General features: G+C 38.7%; 1 protein-coding gene across 6 annotated transcripts in view; it reads right to left on the minus strand.

Moving 5' to 3' along the window:
- LUC7L3 (LUC7 like 3 pre-mRNA splicing factor) overlaps window positions 1-19,585 on the minus strand; it is a 23,353-nt gene extending 3,768 nt beyond the window's left edge. For 3 of the 6 annotated variants that reach the window (XM_082604267.1, XM_082604266.1, XM_082604265.1), the window contains exons 1-9: window positions 19,346-19,585; window positions 9,743-9,809; window positions 6,780-6,819; window positions 6,172-6,316; window positions 5,743-5,817; window positions 4,308-4,412; window positions 3,194-3,355; window positions 2,515-2,798; window positions 1,837-1,997 (exon numbers count right to left, since the gene is read on the minus strand). In XM_082604267.1, coding sequence (XP_082460393.1) covers window positions 1,837-1,997; window positions 2,515-2,798; window positions 3,194-3,355; window positions 4,308-4,412; window positions 5,743-5,817; window positions 6,172-6,316; window positions 6,780-6,819; window positions 9,743-9,809; window positions 19,346-19,444 — 1,138 coding nt within the window. In that variant the 5' untranslated portion in view covers window positions 19,445-19,585. Of the gene's footprint in view, window positions 1-1,836; window positions 1,998-2,514; window positions 2,799-3,193; window positions 3,356-4,307; window positions 4,413-5,742; window positions 5,818-6,171; window positions 6,317-6,779; window positions 6,820-8,589; window positions 8,648-9,318; window positions 9,497-9,742; window positions 9,810-19,345 lie in introns of those variants that run through there. The other 3 variants (XM_082604268.1, XM_082604270.1, XM_082604269.1) reach the window with 2 other exon arrangements.
- Between the last annotated feature and the right edge of the window lie 1,192 nt (window positions 19,586-20,777).

The raw sequence follows: 20,777 nt of genomic DNA on the forward strand, positions 1-20,777 counted from the left end.
GCTTGCTACTGCTCATATCTGACCTCAAAAGTTCAGGCCTTCAGTTATTTATACAGGAGTGCCTAATTGGCCACACGGTATTTTCAAAAGCCAATAAATCATGTCACTTCTCAAAGAGATCCCAACGTTTAAAATACATCTACAGTGGCATATACCCAGTCTTTCAAGATGGACCAGATGCAGAGTTTTCTCTGAATCTTCACTCCTTCCTCCACATCTCACCAGGAAAATCCCTGTTTGTCCATAATCTAAACACAATGCAGCTTATTTTACTTAAACAAAAGTTTGATTATATCCCACGATGTCATCATTACAATAAGGATCAGAGTTTAGCAATTCAACTCATCTTTTCTGCTCTCTCTAGAAATTACTCAAACTGTTTTTAAGTCAGACCAGTGACATTTATTGCTCAACTTTGATCCCAGATAGTTATGAAGGCTAGCTAGCTTTTGTCCGAGAACCAATGCAACTATTTTAAGTGTCACAAATGAGGATACAGCAAAGAGCTTTAGTTCTCAGAGAGAAGTGATTAATTTCATCTCTGACATCCATATCTGGCTCTTGAGAGTTGACCCATCATCCCCAAAATACATTATACAGAAAGTCTTGCAAAAAGGTTGGGTGGAGCTTTCTTAAAACTAATATAGTCAGTTAACTCTTGGTATCAGTTGTCTTTTGAATCACCAAAGTAATTTTTGAACTTAAATGGCAAATACTAAAGCTCACAACAGCAAGTTTTAAAAATTACCCTGTTTCCTACTTTTTAACATTTGCTCCATGTTGTAGAAAAAGCGAATATATGTAAATATTTTTTTAAAAAGAGAAGGTGCACTTATCTGAGGAAAAATAAAAGACAAAAAAAAAAAATCCATTGTTTGTGCTGCTAGTTTCCTAACTCAAGTTAAACCCCACAAAAACCATAGACTAGTTTCATAAAAGAAAATGAGTATCACATACACATCTAATATAATAAATTCAAACAGGAGCACACATATTATGTTGGTGATCAAACATGGACACAGACAGGCAGAACAGGATGGAACAAGCAGAGCCAAGAAACTTAGAAACAAGCCCTTCCTCTCATTCCTGAAAACCATGCAAAGCAGAACAGCCCAGTCAATACAACATGACAGACGCACAAAGAATCTGAAGAAAACGCAGAAAGGCGACCCTCATGATTAAAAGAATTATCATTCAATGAAGGCTAAGTTGAAAGATGAGAATATCCTTGTGAAAACATGCCAAAGACAAAACGAAAATGTCCATTAAGAGTGCACAGTGAACCAGCTACTGGAATGCCACGGAAAACCAAAGGAGAAAGTAGAGGGGAAAGAGCATGTTGCTTCAATAAAAAACACAGTAAGACACATGTAAGGCATTCAACTACTGCAAACTTAGAAGTACTGAGTTAAATGAATGCTGTACATGAGCACCAATGCAGTAATGTACATTGACTCTGCAAGACATATTATGGAACACTGCAGCAAGTACAAAGAAAAAAAAAAAAAGTTGCCAATAACCAAGAATTCTACACCTTAATAAGCCTAAAAGGTAATGCAATACTTGGAAGAAACTAAATGATAAGCCTTCAAGTTATCAATTGAAGGATGTGACTTTAACATGTTCTACGAAAACACCAGGCCAACTGTCATTCTCACAAATCAGAGCAGGAGAGGGAAGAATAATGCTTGTCTCCTACTGAATGGTATTCATCGTAAGTGAAAATGAGTATAGCTTGAAGTGGGACTCTGCCTGTGTCTGAAGAAAAGTGAGTCGGTGGGGAGACAAGAAAGTGAAAACACTCTCTTAATAAATTAAATTCTCATAAAAACTAACCTTTCTCCTTGGATTTTCTATCTTGTTCTCTGTCCCGACTTTTGCTCCTGTGCTTATATGACTTTCGATCTCGGCTCTTTGATCTTCTTCGATCCCGACTACGAGATCTATGCTTTCGTTCTGATCTATCATGGCTTCTGCTTCTTCGTCGATCTCTGCTTCTTAAATAATTTGAAACAAAAGGAAAGCAACTTCAGCTGATATTACAGTGAGAAAAAACCTTGGAGAATTACATACTGTTGAATAAATAACAAGATTAAAAGCAAAACTTACCCTTACAGGCAAAAGAATAGAATCTACTATTAAAACATATTTACATTAGAAATCTTAAGAACTGAAAATTGAAAATCCTTCTAACTTCAATTTTTCAAATAGGTAGCCCTACCCAAAATAATTTATAATTTAAATGTCTTCTCAGAATCAATGAGAAGAGAAGCACTTAAAAGACCATCCAGTACACTGACTTCCTAATAAGACTGCATCAAACCTCCTTAGACTGCCTCAGAAATAGCAATGAAGTTGCCTCGAAGATGGACTCGTTCAGATTCAACTCTCATAATCCATCCTCACGCTTAATGAGACTTAAAAGGGTCAAGTACCAAGGAATATCACTAGTAATTACTACTGTTTACTGCACACTCACTATCTGTCTGGCACCGTTTCATGTGTTCAATATACCTGCTTCGCCTTCTTTCTCTACTTCGTGATCTTTTGTGGTCCCGAGACCTGCTGCATCTTCGGTCAGAAGTTCGGCTTGAGTGACGACTCCTTGATCGACTCCTCTTTCTTCTTTCTCTGTCTCGAGCCCTTTCTTTTTCTCTTTCTTCCTCTTCTCTTCGTCTTTTCCTCTCTCTTTCTTCCCTTTCTCTCTCCCTTTCTTTTTCTCTTTCTTCTCGTTCTTGTTTCTCCTTTTTTAAACGCTCATCACGATCAGGTTCTTCAGTTCTTTTTCTTAATTTTTCCTAAGGAAACAGAGTTTGATTTTTTTTTTAGAACTATATAAAGACACTGTCAAACAATGGCTACCTAATGTGAAGCATTTTTAGACCAACTTATGGAACTTGATGCCCTAAAAGTGAAATGGAGAAATCTCAACACCGTGTATGTACACAAGATATTATTTGACTAAACCCTCAGGAATATTCTTTCTCCCAAATTCCTGGCAATACAGAGTAAAAAAAATAAAGTGCTTTGCTAATCTAATGAATAGCAAAACATTATAGGGATTATCACTACCTCAAATAACACAGTCAGCAAAAATATCAACGAGAGATTTGTATCTCTATGTGATCAATTTTTAACCACACTAAAATGAAGTACTAGCTATAGCTAAAATACATGTTTATAAGAAACTTACTTTTAATTCTTCTACAGTAGCTTTAATTTTGGCATAGCCCATGTGCTGTTTTCCCATCAAATGGTCATCTACCCGGGACTGGGCATCTCCCACTATCAAAAAGGCTCCACACACTTCACAAACTTCCATTTGTTTTTCTTGGGCAGCAAAGCTTTCAATTGTCTGAAATGATAAATCAGTTATCGTAAGAATATCTGAGGAAGACAGAACAAACAAATCCCCCCAAAAGTACTTAACATTTAGAATAGATTCTTAATTTTGTCAACTACTTTCCACTTCCCCAAAGCCATAATACTGAGCAGCAACTTTTAGAGAGAGGAAGCATGACAGCGGCAATCAACTTTCCACATCACCCAGGAAGTACTGAGACCCCATCCCTCAACGCCAACAAAGAAAAAGCTACCTATACCACCTCGAAAAAGCTACCTATTTTAGTCTGAATTCATTTCTCGCTTGGTTCAACAGGTTAAAGATGTGGACTTCATATTAAAAATGTTTTTCAAAATCATTAAGGAATTGAACTCACTGAGTATAATCTGAACATATCCTTTTAATATTTGGGAACCAATGACCAATTATATTCTAGCATCAATATCCAAAACATGTATTTTGTATGTACAAATACACTGATACAAAATACATTGTATCAAAGACATATCAAATACATTGATACAAAAACATGTATCAATATCCAAACATTATATTCTCTAACTGAAAGTTAAGAAAGTAGAAGGTATTATTAAGAATATACCAATTCTGTACTAAGGTAAATACAAACTGAGTAATTTGTTCTAACAAAAAATAAATAAAACCCAGGCCCAAATGAATACTTATGATCTAAGGCACAGGTTGACAAGCCAGCGGCTAGAGGTCTGTTTTTGTAAAGTTTTACTGGAACAAAGCCACATCCAATTGTTCATATATTGTTTAAAGCTGCTTCTGTAATATAAGAGCCTTTATATTACAAATCTTGTGACCTGCAAACCTAAAATATTTACTATGTGGCCCTTTAAAATAAAGTTTGCTGACATTAGAAAACTGTTCTCAAATCGGAATAGATCCTAGTAATTCACAGTGAACAGCCTGGGTAAATCAAAATGAGGTTGCTACTCACCGACGTTGTGGACCTAAGCAATTCTCTCTCTTCTTTTAACTGTTCAACTAATTTCATCATTCCCTGGGCTTCTTCTACTTTTCCTTCAGATCCTAATTCTTCAATCTAAGGGGAATTTAAAAAGCAGTCAGGATATCTTTCTAACCACACTATCCAAGTTATTTTTCTTTTTACCCCGAGCTTCATTAGCAGTTAGCGGTTGCTTTGGGTCTTTTTGTTTGGTTTTGTTTAGTGAAGCCTGCATTAATTATGAATACTTGACAGAACATAAACAGCAAATTTCTAAGGTGCACAATTTCATAAGGTTTGACTCCCATGAAATCAACACCACCATCTAGATAATAAACATATCCATCACCCCAGAAGGTTTCCTCCTGCCTCTTCTTGTATCTCCTCCCAAAGCAACCACTGATCTACTTTATGTCACTATAGATTAGTTTGCATTTTCTAGAATTTTATTTAAATGGAACCATGCACTTTTTTTTCCTTCTGTAGGGCTCTGGCCTCTTTCACTCAACCTAATTATCTTAAGAGTCATCCACACTGTTACATGTAGTTATTTCCTTTTTATTACTGAATAGTGTATATACACTATAGTGTATCACATATATAATAGTGTATAGATCAGGGATCCCCAACCCCTGGACCAATAGCGGTCCGTGGTCTATTAGGAACTTGACCACACAGCAGGAGGTGAGCGGCAGGCAAGCGAGCAAAGCTTCATCTGTATTTACAGCTGCTTCCCTATCGCCGACATTACCACCTGAGCGCCTCCTCCTGTCAGCATTATGGTGAGCTGTATGATTATTTCATTATATATTACAATGTAACAGTAATAGAAATAAACTGCACGATAAATGTAATGAGCTTGAATCATCCCAAAACCATCCCCCCACCCCCATCTGTGGAAAAACTGTCTTCCATGAAACCGGTCCCTGGTGCCAAAAAGGTTGGGGACTGCTGGTATAGATACATCATTTTTTTTTATCCATTAACCTACTGACACACACATGAGTTCTTTCCAGGTTTGTCTGGGGTGTTATTTGCCTATTATGAATAAAGCCACTATAAACACTGGTATACAACTCTCTGTGTAAACATATGCTTTCATCTCCCTAGCAGTGGAATGGCTCGTGGTGCCTCTTTTAACTTTTTAAGAGAGAAACTTTTTTCCAAAGTGGCTGCACCATTTTACATACCCCAACAGTGTAAGATAGTTTGTTTGCCCAGCTCTCCACTAACACTTGATATGGTCAGTCTTTTTAATTTTAGCAATATTCTAATAGGTGTTCAAAACATCTCACTGTAGACCTGTATTTCCCTAATGTCTAATGACATTGAGTAACTTTACATGTATTTATTTGCCATCCTTATAACTTCTTTGGTTAAGTGTCTACTCCAAGTATTTTCTGACATTAATGCACACAATTCTCACCTGCTGCAGGAGTACATCGATTTTATCTGTTAGAACCTGAATTTTTTCTTCATTTTTGCCTGTTGGACCAGCTGCCTAATGAAGACAACAGAATGTATTATCAACAACTAAAATACAGAGATAGACATTCAAACTCTCACATACCATACCTAATATTTTATTTAATAACTGAAATGCCGAATCACAAGGATAGTAACTCAATTACCTCAATTTTTGTTAATCAGCTGCATATTTTGTCAGTTATTGATATCTAAGATCAAAACCTTATGATCAGCAAAATCAATATTACATTTACTAATAAAAACTGAAATTTTAAAAGAATACAAAGTAATGAATGAACCTGAACACAAGTTTCAACACTAGGGAAGTCTCTGGGTTTCCAGAGAACAAGGACACTTTACAAAGACTGTAAACTAATTTCATACTCACCCCAGATGACTGCTGGTTTTGAGATAATGCCAAACGAGCATGGCCTCGTCTAATTCTACGTTCTACTTCTGCAAGTAAGCTCTGTAAGTATCGCAGAAAATCTCTCTCATAGCCAACTTTCATAAAGCGAGAACTCTTCTCATACCTAATGAAAATGAAAATAAACAGGCACTGTTTTCCTTCCAAATCATATTCTACCTTAACTAACCTCATGGACTACTACTGCATTTAGACTGAAGGTGTAGGGAATTCCCTGGTGGCCCAGTGTTAGGACTCTGTGCTTTCACTGCTGAGGGCCCGGGTTCAACCCCTGGTCAGGGAACTAAGATCCTGCAAGCCGTAAGGAGCCACCAAAAAATAATAATAAAAGAAAAAAAAAAACAAATGTGATATAGAAAAAAATGCTTAGGCTTATTCTTGGCATACAGTATGTACTCCTACGGTGATACTACATAAAGCTGCATCACTTTCTACCACCCCCAACTAATGAACAGGACCTCTGTCCGACATTCATTTGACACGAATTTCAATTATTTCTTCAATCCTTGTCCCCTTTAAACCAAATAATGATGGGGGGTGGGGGGATGACCCCCCAAAAGGTAACTTACTGTTTTCGCAGATTTTCATCATGAATTTTTTCACAAGGCCCTGAAAGAACAAGAAATATGAAGGTATAAATTATTGAAGTTAACTTTTCTCTTGCTAAAACAAAAGTTCTTTTTTAAAAAAGGAAAGAAGATCCATTTAATCACTGAGTAGTCTGTAGACACCTAAATTAAGCCTCTACTGAAGCATGAAGCAACATACCCAAGTAAGCACATGAAAAGTGTTCTCCTTAGTCTTCAAGATGAGTGTAACGCAGAACTACGTAAGAGAAGAAAAGAGAGGGAGTGGGAGGAAAGAGAAAACTGTCCCTTACTGCCACCAAGAAGAAAGCTGGGATGAGGGCAGACCACTGGTCTGAACCACCAGCGACATTTTATTAATTTTGAGTCTCTGTGAATAGTACAAGACTAGCACCCTAGTCCTACCCCTTACCATCTCCAAAAGGCAACCAATTTTGACCCTTTTAGTTGTATCTTCTGGAATTTACCTCCATATTTCTAAATTTTATGCTTATTTTGCTTTTTCTTGGCTTATCTTAGGCATCAAAAATTTAGGTTAAATAAACATTCAGTGCTTATATTTTGATTATGCAAGTCCTACACTGACTGCTGAGTCAAACAAAAGGTGCATTATAATGACACTTCTGATAAACTTACTAGAATTCTTTCTTTTGTTTAGTCTTTTCTAATGTCTCTATTTCCAAATTCATCTCAAACACTTTAACTCAGCTATAAGAAACTATCTCAATATCAATCTCCCTCAAGATTCAAAATACCTCAGATAATCAAGCAGCTTTATTTTCTTCCATGAGCTTTCTGTCCTGCTTCAGCCTGGGCTGCTTTTTTTCTAAGCTCATTAATAGAGTTGTCATCCTTAGAAATTCCTTTTGTGGTCTGTACTGAAGCTCACTGGATCTCTTATTTCTCTCCTTCTTGGTTTATGCCCATGAGTTTCCAGAGAAAAGGTGGTAGATAACTTTGTTGAAACCGTGCGTGTCTGAAAATGTCCTTTATTTTCCACCCTCATTTTCCTGTTTGGCTATTATAGCTAACCTAAGTAAAAACATTTTTTCATTCAGAATCCTGAGGGTGTTTCTGCAGTGTCTTCAACTTCCAGTGTCATCCTGACAAATCTGAGGCCATCCTGATTGATAATCCTATGTGCCCCACCCTCACCCCTGGTGTTCTGGAATTTCCAAATGGTGTGGATCTTTTTTCATTTGTTGTACCGAGCTCTTGAAGGACTCACTCAATCTAAAGGGTAAAGTCCTTTAGTAATGCAATATTAAAATTTCTTCCCTTCTGTTTTCTCTATCTAGAACTCTTAATTAGCTATTAGAGGACTGGACTGATATAATTTTTTCAAATTTTAATTTTTTATCAACGTTCCATACATTTATTTTATCCTCAAAACTTTCCCGATTTTATTTCAGATTTCTCTAGTTCTAATTTCTAAGAACTCTTCTTAGTTTTTCAAAACTTCCCTTTTTATACAGCATCCTACTCCTCCTGGTATGTTCTCTTATTTCTCTGAGGATACTAAATTTGTTATGGCTTAAAATTTTTTTTCTTCTGTTTCCCCCCATTATCCACCATATTCCACTAAATTCTTTTTTTCTGTTGGTTTTGGTTAATCTTTTGTGTTTGAAGGTGTTCTTCAAATGTCTGACTGGTATTCCTTGGCTGGCAAAACACTTCCAAAATCTGACTCGAAGTTGGTCTGCTCAGGCAGGGTTTGTCAACTAACGGGCTTTACCATACGAAAATCTGGGCAGCAAGACTTTCTTTTAGGAGAGTCCCCAAGGGTCAGTACCTGTAGGTCACTTCTCTGGAACTGTTCACTTTCTCTAAAGAATCCTCTTCTCTTCTGCCTGGGGAAAAAACATCTGGCTGTATCCTTCTAGGAACAGGGCAGAGGAGGGGAATGGGAAAACCTCACTACTGAGAATACAGACTCATTTAATCTCTTATAGTCTCATCTTTGTTCATTACTGCCCTGCCCTGTATCTCTACTCCCAGTATCTAGATACATCCAGCCCTAATGTGCTCTTAATGTTTTAGGGCAAGCTGTTAATGTTTCTAGAATGATACTAGTTATGTACCATCCTTGGGAGAAAAAAATGATGAAATTTTTTTTTTTTGCATTTTGTGGTTCAAATGAACTAGAGTCTCTTTACCCCAATTTCTTCAGAACATAACCCCCTGGGGTCTCCTGGGCTGTAAGGGTGGGAGACAGAATCACCAGATGCACAGCTCTGACCACACAGACTAGTGGTTCTCAACAAGGGGCAGTTTTGCCCCCAGGGGTATCTGGCAATGCCGGAGGCATTTCTGGTTGTCACAATTGGGAGATGTTACTGGCATCTACTGGGTACAGGCCAAGGATGCTACTAAACATCCTACAATCCACAGGACAGCCCCTCCCACCCCCGCAACCACAGAATTTTCCAGGTAAAACTGTCAAATGTCAAGGTTGAGAAACCCTGAACTAGTCTAATCTCTGGTTTTCAGCCCCATGATTCAACTCTGCCTTCTATGGTACCTGATGCCTCCAAATCCTGAGCCTGTCCAGGGTTCTGCTGATCAAACTCTTTCTTCTGTTTAATATCCCCTTCTGCAGGCTTTTAGGGTACAGGTTTCTCTGCTATTCTTCCATCCACTTGTCATCTTCCAAAAATGTGCTGACATCTCTAATGTTATCTCGACTCTTCCATTTACACCTTTTTTGTTTTTAAATTTTCATTTTAGTGGAGGGGTTTCAGGAGGGAGTGGAAATAGATATGTATATTCAATTAAGCCACCATGTTTAATTAGACTGACATTTATTAATACATTCAAAAAACTAAGCCAGAAAAGAAATTACTTTATCAACAAACCTTTAAGAGGAAACTTCTTTTCAAAATTATAAAGTATCAGTTTCTCTTTAATCATAAATTCGATAAAAGTTACACAGAACATTTACTTACCAAGATCAGAACGAGTGTTTGTGAACAATTCCGCAGGACAAAAACCACAGAGATAATATTTACAAACCTAGTGAAGAAAAACAAAGGTAATTTAACTTTTTGAAATTGTTCGGTTTTAGAACTATACCAGAAAAGGGTGCCAAATAACTATTTTCTCATTTCGTGATCTTCATCTTTCAACCAAGTAAGTTTAAGAATAATTTCATTTGTTAAGCCATTTAGTTAGGTAAATTAATGACTTTCAGACTCCTGGATTCCAGTACAAGAAATGCAGGACTGACAGTTACCAGCATTTTCTATTTCTATAATTACTTCCTATTTCTATTACAGTATTAGAAATCACTGCCCTACTCCCGAGCAACAAAACTTATTGGATAAAGACATCCAGAAAAAAGATAACTTTTTATTCTTATTTAAAAACACACATTGTTCTTATTGTTCTAACTTTGTTAAAGACCAGAACCAATTTATGGACTAAGATTTGGAAATCACTGCCTAAATTCCAAATAACACTTATTTAAAGCAATCTGGTTCAGTATTTTCACTTAAAGAGATCCTGTAACAACAGGCCCTAAGGTGTAGTGGATATTTTCACACATGCCAGCACTTTACTGAGTGATTTCTATGGTATGAGGAAGAATTATTAACATAAAACCGACTTTTCTCTCTCACTGGTACTTTTGTAACTCCTTCAGATATATTCCAAGACTGCTCTATCCTATGTTTAATCCTATAACACTGCAAACCAAAACCTGTTAAGCAAAATTCCAAAATATCTCCCTTCATATAACACTTCATTGTTATGGGGTAAATTTTCAATGTACAACTATAACATATGATAGAAAAGGTCTGCTAAATTTAAGATTGAATGAGTTTTTTCGAGACACTTAGAACTGGATGTTAAATCTGAAATAGATTGTTTTTTGCTTCAAAGGTCAATTGTTTTATACTTGTCTGAAGCAATGTGGTTCCATAAGCTGTGTCCAGAAGAACCAAGGTCTTATAAAGAAAGGTCTCATAAAGAACAATGAGATTCAAAAATCATGTCTAAACAGATTTAGTTTTATATCAATATTATCCTGTTATATGTAGCCGTATGTCATAGTATCTTTGTACCATTTTCTTCTCTTTAGAAGTTCTAACACTCGATTTTAAATTATTAAAAAGGCTCTGTATGACCACAAATAACATGTTGGCGAGGATGTGGAGAAAGGGGAACCCTTGTACACTGTTGGTAGGAATGTAAATTGGTGCAGCCACTGTGGAAAAACCATATGTAAGTTCCTCAAAAAATAAAAATAGAACTACTATATATGATCCAACAATTCCACTCCAGGGTATATATCCAAAGAAAACGAAAACACTAATCCAAAATGATACATGCACCCCAATGTTCACAGCAGCATTATTTACAATAGCCAAGATATGGAAGCATCCTAAGTGTCCATCAACACATGAATGGAGAAAGAAAATGTGGTATATATAAACAATGGAACACTAATCAGCCATGAAAATGAATGAAAATTTGCCATTTGCAACAACAAAGATGGACTTGGAGGGGATTATACTTAGTGAAATAAGCCAGACAGAGAAAGACAAATACTGTATGCATTTGTGGAATCTTAAAAAAAAAAAAAAAAAAAAAACCGCAAATTAGTGAATATAATAACAACAAAATAAAACAGACTCTGTGATATAGAGAACAAACAAATGGGGAGAGGGAAGAGGGAGGGGCAAAATAGAGGTAGTGTATTAAGAGGTACAGACTATGATGTATAAAATAAATAAGCCACAAAGATATACTGTACAGCACAGGGAATATAGCCAATATTTTACAGTAACTGTAAATGGAGTAAAATCTTTAAAAATTGTAAATCACTATGTTGTACACCCAAAACTTATATTATATTGTAAATCAACTATACCTGAATTTTAAGAGGACTCTATACATGCAAATGGTTAATGTTTTAAAATGCTATATACTTTTCTAATTATTAAAAAGTCTGATTTGTTTAATTTTGCGTCCACTTTAAGTGTATCAGCAAAATACCAATGCCAACATTCAGTTTAAGAATCTCTTTCAGGGGACTTCCCTGGTGGCACAGTGGTTAAGATTCCGTGCTCCCAATGCAGGGAGCCAGGTTCGATCCCTGGTCAGGGAACTAGATCCCGCATGCATGCTGCAACTAAGAGTTTGCATGCCACAACTAAGGAGCAGGCGAGCCACAACTAAGGAGCCCGTGAGCCGCAACTAAGACCCGGTGCAACCAAACAATTAACTAATTAAAAAAAAAAAGGATCTCTTTCATTTGGGGGAAGGACAGAGACAAAGAGGGTATGCTACTTATCTTTCAGACTATTGACCTTGGTTCCAAGGGCCCAAAAACTATTTAACAAATTCCCCACAATTTTAATAGTTATATGAAATAGGTTAATAATAGTTATTACCAGCATTTACCATTATTTATAGCTACAAATTACATGGTTTTAATTATATTATTAAATTATATTATTTAATTTTAAAACTAAACTTGGCATTCAGCCCTCATAAGTATGAAAGTTTACTATTATTACTATCACTATGCATTTTGCTTTCAAGTACATATGAAAATATAAGACTACTATTCATTAAAACAAAAGGAATAAACATCTGTATGGTCCCTCCTGACTCTTAAATATAACCAAATACAAACTTGAGTATTTCTAGGAAGGAAATCTTTTTGGAAGTATTTCCAATAGTACTTATTGAATCTTAGTTTTAATAACATTTATCACCAAAATCAAACTGACCTGGATCTGAACTGGGATTTACCACATACCATATGACTTAAATTATCTGTAAAAGTGGGGATGACTACTAACTTCAAGGTTTGTCATAAAATGAGTAATAAATTCTGGTTTTTAAAACTAAAATACCTGATTTTCAGAGCTATTTAAAGTTTTATTCTTAGGACTTCCCTGGTGGCACAGTGGTTAAGAATCTGCCTGCCAATGCAGGGTACATGGGTTCCATCCCTGGTCCAGAAAGATCCCACATACCGCGGAGCAACTAAGCCCACGCGCCACAACGACTGAGCCTGCGCTCTAGCCCGTGAGCCACAACTACTGAGCCTGCGCGCCACAACTACTGAAGCCTGCACGCCTCGAGCCCGTGCTCCGCAACAAGAAGCCACTGCAATGAGAAGCCCGTGCACCACAACGAAGACTAGCCCCCGCTCGCCACAACTAGAGAAAGCCCACGCACAGCAACGAAGACCCAACACAGCCAAAACTAATAAACAAATAAAATAAATAAAGTTTTATTCTAAACTCTAAGCCTTATTTACATAAATAGTTTTCCAAAATATAGTACATTCTAAGTGGTCAAAACGCTAAGTCTAAATATACTATGTCAGTTTTCCAATAATATACGTGAGTGAACACACTTATATCTAGTAAGTACTGCATGGAATTTTAATTTTAAATGGCATTTAATTTTAAAAAGTAGAAAATGGCACTTCAACAATCATTTAACACTATGTGCTAAAGGCAATGCTTGAAGTATCAATACAAGACCATGTTAAGACTCACTCCTCAAGAAGCTCGGTTTAGTAGTGACAGACACAAAAACTAAAATGTACATGCATCACTAGAACAGACGGGAATTTAGTCAGGAATGTCAAGTGGTGAAGCTTGAACTGGTTAAGTTCAGAAGTGGAATGGCAAGACATTCTAGGCATAAGGAAACACGAACAGACAGACATAGCAGAGTATGAAATAGGCAAGTTGAAATAGGTATGCTTGGAGAGGCAACATACTGCAGAGTTTGAATCGTGGCTGCCCCTTTTCAACTGTGAAAAACTACAGGCTGTAACTCTGCCTCGTGTCCTCAATACAAAAAAAGGAGACAATAAGTATTTCACAGTGGGACTGTACAATTTAAACTCTCCATTTACTGAATTGGGAGAAATGGGCAAATAAGTCTGGTTTTTTAAATACTACCCATTACTTTTTAAAATATGTCTTTAGGTACTATGTAGATCAAATAAGGCATGCCAGCAGGTCTACCTATAATTTAGTCCAATCACTCCATCGGAGATGAGAAACTGAGATCAACCACATGACCTGCCCTGAAGGCATCTAGCTACTTACAAAATAGAGATCAAAACCTATTTTCCGGGCTTCCCTGCTGGCGCAGTGGTTGGGAATCTGCCTGCTAACGCAGGGGACTCGGGTTCAGGCCCTGGTCCGGGAGGATCCCACATGCCGCGCAGCAACTAAGCCCACGTGCGCAACTACTGAAGCCCACACGCCTAGAGCCCGTGCTCCACCGCAGCGAGAAGCCTGCTCACCGCAATGAAGAGTGGCCCCGCTCACCACAATTAGAGAAAGCCCTCATGCAGCAATGAAGACCCAAAGCAGCCATAAATAAATAAATTAAAAAAAAAAAAAAACCTATTTTCCTAATTCTTTTGTGTGCTCTTTCCACTCTCCAATTCTCCTTAAGATACTGTTGTAAAGAAACGGAACATCAACACATTTGTTTTTCTACCCAATAAACTCTAGCTACTTAGACTGCTTCTTTTTACCCTTCCCAGGGATTGAGGATGTTTAACTAAAAATATTAATAGTCTTTGACTCAGCAAGTCTTTACTAAATGTCCATCATGGACCTAGCAGTCTGATAACCAAAGGTGGCAAGGGGAAGCAGAATTCTCATAACATAATTGTGATTCTCTTGATAAATTAAGGTAACACTAAAGACCAGAAGAGTTCGATCTCAACAGCATACTTTTCACTACCACTTAAGAGAATGCAGATACAACCAATCTTAGGAATCTGACTAGGAAATTTTAATTCCAAGTTTCCATCACATGAAACAAAGTCAAACTGTCAAAAATTAAAACAATATCTGAAAATAAAATTCAAGTTCAAAAAAATAAAAATCTGGCATTAGATACTCTGTTGGGAAAAGAGGAACACTCCAAACATTACTAGAGCTGTGGGACAATTTCGCAGCATCCATCAAAATGACTAAGTAAAATATGCATTTAACTTAGTCATTATCTTTCTAGGAACCTATCCTACAAATGATTCAGCTACATGTACGAGAACGTTCATTGCGGATTGGTTGGTAATGGTGAAAGAATTTGACATAGTCTACATATCCACCAGGAAATAGTTAAACTAAGGTAGATTTTTTTTTAATTTTTGGTTGTGTTGGGTCTTCGTTGCTTAACGCGGGCTTTCTCTAGTTGCGGCGAGTGGGGGCTACTCTTAGTTGTGGTGCGCGGGCTTCTCACTGTGGTGGCTTCTCGTTGCAGAGCACGGGCTATAGTCTCGCAGGCTTCAGTAGTTGCAACACGTGGGCTCAGTAGTTGTGGCACACGGGCTCTAGAGCACAGGCTCAGTAGTTGGGGCACACGGGCTTAGTTGCTCCGCGGCATGTGGGATCTTCCCAGACCAGGGCTCGAACCGTGTCCCCTGCATTGGCAGGCAGATTCTTCCTTGCGCTACCAGGGAAGCGCTAAGGGAGATTTACATATACCAACGAGGAAAGATTCCACAGTATAAGTGAAAGTTGTTAAGTATATATTATAACTTATATAACATTACTATATGACAACTTTCACTTATATATCTGTGTCTGTAAATTACTAGGAAAGATCTGGAAACATACATACAAATTTTTAAGCTTTTCCAGGGGAATGTGGCAATAGGAAGGGGAGACAAGGTCAGACTTTCGCTGTTTATTTCTAATTTTAATCTTTTAGAGTAAAGCAAGTTTACTTTTGTAAAAAATCATTTTAACAACTCTAAATCAGAGGGGACATAATAGTAAAATCAATTCCTAACATAGTAATTAGTCATGGTTCACTCTTTTTTATTGCCTACACAATTTCTTGTAAAAATCTTAATCAGTTTTCCACAGCAGCTGAGATAGTAAACATCTCTCTCCCACTAAGAAGCCTTCAATTATTTCCCAATGTCAAAAAAAAAAAAGAAAAAGAAATTATTTCCCAATGTCATTTAGTCCCAACTTTTAACAAGGCTTATAAAAAACATTCAAAACGAGGTTCCTGCTCATCTGTCTACACACCTCCTCCCCCAACAATAAAAACAAGGGCTTCAGCTCTAATACTACTCACAATTTGTGAAGATTTTAGAAAAGAACATTTATTTCAATTCCCTTCATAAATTATTAAGCCTTCATTGAAAAGAGGGCACACTGGAATTTGATAAACTATGAACAAAGTCTCATTTTACATATTACTAGAATCAGAGTTAAGTCAACACTTAATTTCACTTTTGGGTTGAGATCTACAATACAAAATCCTCAATTTGAACTACAAAGTTCCTTTTATATATAGAATAATAAAAGCTCCAGACCAAACTTTACAATTCCCTACAATCTCAACTCTTCAGATGATCAGAAGGCTACCAACGCCTTCTCTATCAAACGCTGAAATCTTTGCATGTGAACACTAACCAAAAGGTGCTCACACTAGGCAGTTAAAAATCATATGCTTTCCTCATTACCCTGGTTGTTTAGGATTAAGAAAGCACAGCAAACTGCTTAATGCAAAAATACTAATCTCAAGGAAATGTAAAATATTAATCAATGAGGGAGGAGGGTGCGTCAATGAATCCTTGGAACAGTATTAAAGCTGATTTGACTTGAGTTGAAAACTACTTTAGTTGAACACTACTTTCTCTCAGATCCAAAGGTAACAATCTACAATAGTTGGAAAGGCCTGGAAAGTAAAGCACTTTCCCTGATAGCGGTTACATACATACATCTTTACAAATAAGTGAAAGGTCAGTGATTTGCATCACAGAAGCATCCTTCACTTAAAAATGAGTTTCCCCCATGCGCTTCTAGCTCACAATTAAAAACCTAGTATTGGGCTTCCCTGGTGGCACAGTGGTTAAGAATCCGCCTGCCAATGCAGGGAACACGGGTTCGATCCCTGGCCTGGTAAGATCCCACATGCCGCAGAGCAACTAAGCCCGTGCACCACAACTACTGAGCCTGCGAGCCACAACTACTGAGCCCGAGTGACACTACTGAGCCGAAGTGCCACAACTATTGAAGCCTGCGCACCTAGAGCCCGTGCTCCGCAACCAGCGAAGCCACGACAATGAGAAGCCCGTGCACCGCAACGAAGAGTAGCCCCCGTTCGCTGCAACTAGAGAAAGCCCGCGCACAGCAACGAAGGCCCAACACAGCCAAAAATAAAAACAAATAATTTATTAAAACAAACAAAAGACCTAGTATTGACACTAAGGAGGTGGGTCAGGAAGCAGCAGTTCACAAGCTTTAGATGCATAAAGATGCCATTTTAAAAAATGCAGATTTCTAGGGCCTTCATGTAGACCTATCAGAACGGCGGGGGGGGGGCGCCTGAGAAGTACAGATATCTGCATTTAAAACAAATTCCACAGATCAGTCTGATGCAGACATCTAGGAATTGTTTAACACTCAGGTAAAGCTTCCATTTCATTGTTAAACAAAAGGACCCCACCCAGCTGAAATGGCTTTCTGCATCCAGTGCAAGTGTGGCAAAGAAAAATTTCCAGATAGAACAGGAATGCAAGAATATGTGGGGGAATTCCCTGGTGGTCCAGTGGTGAGGACTCCACGCTTTCGCTGACTAGGGCTTGCGTTTGATCCCTGGTCAGGGACTAAGATCCCACAAGCCTCGAGGCGTGGCCAAAAAAATAAAAAAATAAAAAATTGCAATATCAGGTTACAGTGATGGTGAAACCCTTACAGTACATACTGAGGCTGTCCATTCCTCCAGGATTTTAGCACTAACAGCCAGCAACATACGCAAATGACCTGGAAGTGATGCCACGAGCTTCGCCAGCTTTATACAACTCTACAGTAGTTCCTGCTTATTTAGAAGAGGCCATACACGCTGGTCTACACCAACCTTTCCTTGCAGACAAGAATCTGAAACACCAGCAATTGACTTTTTCGAATCCCTGAATCTAGAGTGAAGTGCAATTTGTCATTAAAGGCATAAAATATTTTAACAGCACCAAAAAATTTAAATCAGTGAGAAGCACTAAAAGGAGAAAAAAACCCTGAAAGGAAAACAGATTTCTTGAACTAAGATGACATAAAACTTAAGTTGCTTTTCTGACAGCCTCATTACTTATGTTATAAACCCAGCACATGTAATGGAATATGGCAATAAAATACCACCAGGAAAAAAAGTTTCTCCACAACACTTGTTCAAAACCAATAGGCAGAGAGACACAGGCTGCTCCAGCTGATGAGCAGGCAATCAAAAGGAATTTTCTCTCTGTAATTCAAAATAGATAAATGTCCTATCTGCCCATCAAGTGAATCATAATGTTCATTTTTTTCTTTTTGCAAAGCTTAGATTATTGAGTGAAGTGGTAAAAGAAAAAGTTACTTCACTGTGACAAAGAAATGCCTAGAAAAGAAAGAATCAAGGCAAAAAACACAGTTACTCTATGAATTCTACCACAACACTTCATACTACTGTGGAATCAGGCAGCGCCCACAACTTTAGTCAAACGCTTATTTTTTAAGGTACTGAAAGGGCTCGTCTAGCACCAACTTGTTTTCCCGCACTGCAAAAGAGAAATTTTATTCTGACCAAGGCCTATGATTAAAATGAGTAAGCAACTTTTAAAAAAAAGGGCATATTTGTTTATTCCTTCATATTTTGATTAGTAACTGCCTTTAAATTATCTTGTTTGATTACAACCGCATGTAAAATTAAATTCGACACCTATTCTTCAGGTAAGACCTAAAATAAACGTTACACACTGCGTTCAAAACACTAGATAACCATCAGGGTATCTGCAGAGAGCCAGTTTCATAGAACTGTGGAAAGTGAACAAGACCACAAAGATTAGGTTTAGTGTCGCCATTTAACTTGCCAAAAGACCTTGGGTGAGCCTCTCAACTCTCATCTGTGAAACTGGGTTTATAATTATTTACCCTTACAGGGTTAAGAGAATCAAATGAGTTTCATGTGAAGAAAATGCCTTGACAATTATCTACACGAATGGCTTACTAGACCGTACTGCTATCAAACAATATTTGTAAATCACGGTAAACCCTACCAAGTTATGACCTCTTTTAAAATTTTATTTCCCCATATAAGCGTCGAAACTGAACCATTACTGAAATAATATACTGTCACGATTTTTACCACTAATGCTGGCCAGAAATTTCAGTCTAAATACGTCGCTCAGCCCAAATAACGGTAGAATCTGCTCTTTCCCGTATTTCACAATGAAGTGAAAACTCCACAGCCTATAGATGTAAAAAAAAAAAAAAAAAAAAAAAAAATCTTCCTTTCCCGCCTTTCCCTGCCTGATTAAGGTGCTTTTCAATTCTGCCAAGGGTCTTTTTGACTTCCTTGATACTTAAACAACAACAATAAATCATCCCTTATCCTAGGATCCAGGAGGACTCCTCCCTCCCGGGCTACCCTCCCGACTCCCTCCGGCCCCGGGGTCAGACACTTGACCCCGGGGCGGCCCGGGCCCCAAACCGCGCCGCGGCCCCGGCGGGCCCCAGTCCGCTCCACTCCCCTCCCCCACGGGACCCGGGCACAGGCCCAAGGCCCGCGGGACTTACGCTCTCGTGGTCCCACCGCACGTTGCTGCGCTTCTCATCCGGGGCGAGGTTTCGGTCCCGGCCCATTAACTCATCCAACAATTGCGCGGCCGAAATCATGGTGCTTTCCTCGGGCGACTGCTCCCACCAGCCCTGGCACCCACCAAAGAAAACGCCGGCGACACAGTCGCCAAGCTCTCCGGCCCGCTCCCGGCCTAAAAGCCTCCGCTAAACAGGAGCCGATAAGACAAAATGGCCGCCGCGCGGACGCCTTCCCAACATGCCGTGCGCGCGCGTGCGCCCACGGGGACACGCCCAGGCCTGGGAGGCGAGGGCGGGCCGCTTCCGCCGGCCCGCGGGCGGGGCTTGCCGAGGCCTGAACTCCGCCCCTGCTGGGCGGCATCGCCCCATTCCGCGCCAAGCGAAATCGGAGGTTATTCAGCGTGGTAACACGTGCTGCTTCCTTCCGTAGGCTGCGTAGGTCCCGCGCTCTTTTACGGAAATAGAAACATACGTCTTGAAGCTTTAACACCGCTCCGAAATGGAGAAAAGGGTAGCGTATCCTTCTGTACCACGCGGTGCTCTCGGTGCCATCTTGCAGTGGAGGAAAGTGAAGATAAGCACTCGTTCCATGTTCCGACTCCTTTCTCCTAGTCTCTGCGCTTGCCGCCTCTTCTCCCTGGCTTGGTCCTCCCACTCCGACTCCCCTGATTCACAAGGTGGAAAATCAAGGCAAGAAGAGATAAGGCGGTTTCTTCTCACGCGGAGTATGGGGAGGAGTTTGCCTCCCAGTCTGGAATTTTTTTAAATTATTGATTCATTTACTGAACAAATATCTGAGTACCTATCATGTACCAGGTAAACTCTTGAAGCTGAGCTCTGAATCTTTCAGACACGGTCTTTGCTCCCACAGACCTTGAGGATTAGTGAGGGAGACAGTCACTAAATAAATAAATATATCAATATAAATTGTAGTAAGTACTCTAGCACCTTTAACTGTACGGACTCTAAAGACAGATCGCCTGGGTTGGCAATCCCAGCTCTGCCATTCTGCCTTCCTTTCCCCATCTGTAAAATGGGGCTTATAGTAATAATGGTCCCCTAAACACATAAGATGTTGCTGTGAAGATAACACAGGTAAGGCGTGTAGAATAGGCCCAACACATTTTAAGTTTAATCATTAGCTATTATGATAATGATGAGGAGAAAGTAGGGTTCTGTCAAAGAGTAAGAGAGGCCTCTCCGTGGAAATGACCTAAGGCCTAAAAGATGATGGCTCTCCAGCCAAGCAATGTGGACAGAAAAGAATTCAAAGCAGAGAGAGAGTAGCATATACCAAGGTCATTTCATTATATGAAACGATGTTCATCATTATTTTAAATAAACCTAAAACTGTCAGGATACTCATTAAGTGGCCTGAAGATGGCAAACATTTGAGAGATGCTGCTTTAAA

Source organism: Mesoplodon mirus (genome assembly GCF_964341445.2).
Source record: "Mesoplodon mirus genome assembly, chromosome: 18".
Classification (NCBI taxonomy): Eukaryota; Metazoa; Chordata; class Mammalia; order Artiodactyla; family Ziphiidae; genus Mesoplodon; species Mesoplodon mirus.